General features: G+C 32.4%; 1 protein-coding gene across 1 annotated transcript; it reads right to left on the reverse strand.

Moving 5' to 3' along the window:
* Positions 1–1703: 1703 nt before the first annotated feature.
* On the reverse strand, positions 1704–3219 carry LOC136231894 (uncharacterized). Its single transcript, XM_066020900.1, has 3 exons — positions 2925–3219; positions 2623–2763; positions 1704–2129 (listed from the first exon to the last, which is right to left on the reverse strand). Exons 1-3 carry the CDS (start codon positions 3114–3116, stop codon positions 1986–1988), a joined length of 477 nt encoding a protein of 158 aa, XP_065876972.1. The 5' UTR covers positions 3117–3219; the 3' UTR covers positions 1704–1985.
* Positions 3220–3878: the final 659 nt, after the last annotated feature.

A 3878-nucleotide genomic window follows, 5' to 3' on the forward strand; every position in this document is an offset into this window, starting at 1 on the left:
ATAAGTCTAGAAACAACGCGGAATCAGTTGACGAACCAAATAGAAAGAAGTGGCCAAATTGAGATGAATGGAAGATGCCTATCGCCAATTTGGTCTTTGCTTCTTCGTAATGATCGGTTACAATCTTAAGCAATTGAGATAGCATGCTTCCAAGCTACAAGTCTTTTTTTTCCTTTGCACCAATATTTCTGGTAGTTTTGTACAGCCCACTATACATAAGCCTTAGAATACAATGGAGAAACAAAAAGTGGATCCTTAAAATTCCATTCTTGTTGAGAAAGTGAAATTTTTTGTTACATTGAGGTTCATATCTGCAGATATTCAATTTCTCAAATTCTAATTTTCTTAAGTTTCATCCTTTATGAGATTTGGGGTTTTAGTAAGATTGCCACACATGCTTTAAATAGTTGATTCAGATTTTATCCTTATTTTATTGTTCATACACGTCCATTCAAATCTGATTGAATGGTGTTATTTGATTTCGATTTTAATGATATTGGCTTTCTTTAGTTGGTGTTTTTTAAAGGATAAATTGCTCATTTGCTGGAAATGTGGAAGAAATATACTTAGATTTCACAACAATAAAAGAAGTCCATTAAGCTCCTTACAAGACTCGGTTCACTGAATCTTACTTACTGTACAAAGCTAATGAGCTCCTTACAAGACTTGGTTCGAGACCTAGCTGGGAATGAACACAAACTATTATTTGCCTAATTCAATATTGTAATTTCTAATTCAATATTGTAATTTCTTCTTATTTATTGGACATCAATGTTTTGGTTATTGTCCGCTTGCAGTGTTTGTGTTTATTATTTAACAATACGACCGATGAAAAGGAAGTGGAAACTAGTAACAATATGTTACTATTCTGGTGTCTCAAAAGATGTGGATTGGTCCAAAACTTGACTAATGATCTGAAAACTGACGATGAAAATTGGATGGATAATGCTTGTTTGTTCATTCAGATCAAGAATTCGATTGATACAACCATTGATGGTATAGTTCAACCTTATGAGTATGTCAAAAAACTCAAGGATTATTCTAAGAAGGGTAATGTCTCGCGAATATATGATGTCTATAAGTCTTTCTACACCACTGAGCAACATGGTAAATCTGTCCAGTCCTACTATATGCACCACAGATGAGTTGGCACCCTTGAGTTCTGATATCAAAATGCAACAAGATATTTGTTGTCAAATTTTTATGTGGACTTGGCTCATTATTTGAGGATGTTACTTCTCAAATTCTATATGGTGTTGAAATTTCTAATTCTCATGAAGCTTACTTGCAAAAGAAGTAGACTGCCACTTTGTTCATGATAAGTTAAAAGAAAGCATCATTTCTACAGCCTACATTGGAACCAATAAGTAGCTTGGAGATATCTTCACCAAGGCCTTAAATAGGGTTCGGGTAAACTATATTTATAACAAGATGAGGATGATAAATATTTATGCTCTAGCTTGAGGAGAGTGTTGTATTATGCGAATATTAGCTGTCAATAATCAACATAGCAATAGTTGTCATCGGTAATGTTTCCTAGTCTAGCATATTATCTTTGTATAAATACATGTATCTTTAATACAAGATATTGAGATTTCTCTCAAAGTTTTTCTGATTATCATAATATACAGTAAATAAATAAAAATAACCAATTGAATATAGTTCAATTGATATAAAACGTAGGTGCAAAAGATGACTGCATCTTTCTGAATTCTGCAGATTTCATATAGGACTCTCTTCCTAGCTTTATTAAATATCCAAAACAACCCAATAGCACATACCGCAAAGGGGCGACCAAAATAAGCAAAGTTATGCTACCAAATACATGACTTGAAAACGTTTCAACTTTCAGCAAACTAACATAAAACTCATTGATATGATGAATGTTTTTCGCATACATGTGGTGTAATTTATTTAATTACAATGAACATATCTATAGCATACACATTATTTCAGTTAAATCCTGCACCTATATGTAATGTAGATCACATTTTGCTAGTGTGTTTACCAAACAATGAATGCCGACCTTCCGCAATTAACTCACCTGTTGCTTTATTTTTCATGATAACAACTGTTCCCGCGTACCCTCCTTTTCGCCCTAACACCTTTGAAGTGATCTCTAACTCATCCTGCAATTATATACAACATAGAATATCACACTTCTAAACTCTATATGTCATAATTATGCCAAAAATACGGACAAAATGAGTGTGAATTCAAGTTTAAACATCTGTAGGAATGAACTAGCCAATTTATAATTGGAATTGAACATAATATGAGCATGGGGTGCAATCAAATGCTAAAAACTTAATGGACTGAAAATCAAAGAAAAAGTTAGCAACATTACAATAACAAAACATTAGCTTATGTTAAGCCAATGTTTCAAGAGAGGAAATCGTTATACTAAATCCAAACACAAATAACCCAGAGATATCAACTTCAGCCAATCAATGTCAATGGGAATAGAAACTAGAATAGCCAAATCATTATTGTGATCAGTCTATACTTGATAGATTTTTAATCAAACAGAATTCACTACACTAAGGAATTGAAAAACAGGACATAAAATAACATATGAAAATCAGAGGGGAAAAAAAGATATAGAAGGAAAAGCTAGGCTACATTGAGATTTGCAGTGGAAAGAAATGAGATAGACATATCCACAGAGACATTCATAGGGAGACCTTCAACATACACCACCGCACCACCTAATTCGTCAATCAGATTCGCGATTGCACCCGTAGCTAGCTTCCCGCTTCTGTCCTGACAAGATAATCGAATCATTTCTAATCAATTACCAAAGAAATCAAACGTAAACAGTAATTACTCTGACTTTCAAACACAAAACAACAAGTGATTTGCTGATTGACGATATTCGGAAAAACTAGTTTCACAGTGAAAAAGAGGGAAACGTATTATCTTACGGTCAGACGAGGAGGGACCTTGAAACTGCAAGAGACGAAGCCGGGTTCGACCCGCTCGACTCGTATACCTCTTAAAGCGAAATCTTCGTAGAAACTAGGGTCGAAGCCGACTCGGTGAGGGTGGATGGTGAGTTGATGGACGGTCTCCGGTTCTTGTTCGCTAAATTTGAAAAATTCCTTGGCCTTCTCCATGGAGGATTTTCAGGCTTCTGACTTTTGGATTTCCAGTTACCGTCTGTCTACAAATCGAGTCGAATGAATGTCCAGGACCTAGTCGGCGCCGTTTCAGGATATGATTTCCGGATTAAACCTTTATTTGGGGTCATTTTTATAAAAAAATTACTTTATTGGATCTGATTAGGAAATATTTCCTCTCAAGGGGCTGTTTTTTAACTAGTGTTAAAAATTGGATTTTTCCGGAATGAGTAAGTGGATTCCTGTCCAAAAATGGCCACTGCCACAACAAATATTTAATTTTTTTATTTTTATTTTATAAAAATTAAAATGTATAAAATAAATCTAAAAAAAATTAATTTACCACTTTATAAAAATAAAATTATATATTACAATAATGTTATTAAATTTTTATTTTATAAAATTTTGATTAAAATTAAAATTTAATTTTACTTGAAAACGTTAGGATTAAATTGCACAATTTCATACGTTATGGCTAAATATGCACTTCATTTGAAACGTTATGAGTAAATATTTAGTGCATTACTAACAAAAAAAATATATTTAGTATATTAATAAAAGAGTAAAATATTTTACACATTTTCAAAGAAATTGTGATTAATTTATATGTAACAGATTTAATTTTTTTGAAACTGTCTAAAATATTTTACTGTATTATTAATATAGTTATGGAAAAAATATATGAAACTGATTCAATTTATCAACAAACTGGTTTAGAAGGTCTAACGTGGCTAAATAACAGTCAAATAAAATTTTTTC

The sequence above is a fragment of the Euphorbia lathyris genome, chromosome 6 (assembly GCF_963576675.1).
Source record: "Euphorbia lathyris chromosome 6, ddEupLath1.1, whole genome shotgun sequence".
NCBI classification, from domain to species: Eukaryota; Viridiplantae; Streptophyta; class Magnoliopsida; order Malpighiales; family Euphorbiaceae; genus Euphorbia; species Euphorbia lathyris.